We start from the raw sequence: 1,463 nt of genomic DNA on the forward strand, positions 1-1,463 counted from the left end.
TTAGAAATATAATAAATATAGCATGTTATTATTATGTAATATTTGACTATTGCAAGCTTTTGAATGGAGAGTTTCACTCACATTTCAAACTGTGTAGCTCAAGAAACCAGAGATGATTAGAATCACTTTTCCAAGAAGTAAGTGTATATAAATTGACTGGTAGTGTTGCAGGATAAAATGGAAGGAAAATTCAAGGAGATGAAACCGATCAGTCATAGACTAAACTGAAAAGATATGTATAGGTCTCCAGAGCTATTTGTGTGAGAGGAGCCAAGAGGAAAAAGCACAAATGGGCTGGTTCAGGGTTCAGGAGCTGTGCAGCTGGCAATCAAGTCAGGGAAGGGAGGGAGAGTGGATTTTTAAAAAAATCCATGTAAAAGAGGAGCACACTGAAGAGAGATATATATGTATACATAGAATGAAGTAAATGTCCTGAGGTGGGTGGCACAAAAAGAAGGTGAACATTTCATGCTTCTTTGTGCTTTCATTCCAGTGGAACATCTTCTATCATGGTCTTAGGAAACCACAGCACCATCATGGAATTTACCCTCCTTGGACTGTCTGCTGACCCCCACATTCAGGTTATGCTCTTTGTGCTTTTCTTAGATATTTACCTCCTGACCACCATGGGGAACCTGATGATGATGGGGGTGATTATGACTGACTACTATCTCCACACCCCCATGTACTTTTTCTTGAGTCACCTCTCCTTCATGGATCTTTGTTTAACTTCAGTCACTGTGCCCAAGATGCTGGAGAATCTCCTGTCTCAGAAGAAATCAGTATCAGTAGAAGGCTGCCTCACTCAGGCATTTTTTGTGTTTTTCATTGCAGGAACTGAAGTTGTTGTGCTCTCTGCCATGGCCTATTACCGCTACATTGCCATCTGCTACCCTCTGCTTTATGGACAGCTGATGAGTAAACAGTTGTGTGAGGGTCTAGTATGGGTCTCATGGGTACTGGGCTTTCTGGATGCTCTCATTAACACCCTCATGGCTTGGAATTTGGACTTCTGTGAGGCTGTCCTGCCTCACTTCAGCTGTGAAGTGCCATCTCTATTCTCTCTATCTTGCTCTGACATCTCCACCAACTTTACAGTCCTTGTGTGCTCTGCCATCATTCATGCCTCTGGAACCTTACTCCTGATCGTCTTCTCCTATGTTCACATTGCCTCCACCATCCTGAGCATAAGCTCCACCTCAGGCAGAAGTAAGGCCTTCTCCACCTGCTCCTCCCACCTTGCTGCTGTGAGCTTCTTCTATGGATCTGCTTTTCTTCGCTATTTCATGCCAACCTTAAGTTCCCCACTGGAGTTAATTTTTTCCATACAGTATAGTGTGATCACTCCTCTCGTGAATCCCCTTGTCTACAGCTTGAAGAACAAGGAAATAAAAGTAGCTCTGAAAAGAATGTTGCAAAAAGGTTTACAACAGCTCAGAAAACAGAGAATAGGTAGAGGATGA

General features: G+C 42.8%; 1 protein-coding gene across 1 annotated transcript; it reads left to right on the forward strand.

The window, feature by feature from the left end:
* The first annotated feature begins 509 nt into the window (after positions 1 to 509).
* On the forward strand, positions 510 to 1,463 carry LOC131837939 (olfactory receptor 8S1-like). Its single transcript, XM_059183596.1, has one exon. It carries the CDS (start codon positions 510 to 512, stop codon positions 1,461 to 1,463), a length of 954 nt encoding a protein of 317 aa, XP_059039579.1.

Source organism: Mustela lutreola, chromosome 8 (genome assembly GCF_030435805.1).
Source record: "Mustela lutreola isolate mMusLut2 chromosome 8, mMusLut2.pri, whole genome shotgun sequence".
NCBI classification, from domain to species: domain Eukaryota; kingdom Metazoa; phylum Chordata; class Mammalia; order Carnivora; family Mustelidae; genus Mustela; species Mustela lutreola.

Bases quoted from the DNA above. Each gene is read 5' to 3' on its own strand.
- LOC131837939 (XM_059183596.1), top strand. From the start codon at position 510: ATGGTCTTAGGAAACCACAGCACCATCATGGAATTTACCCTCCTTGGA.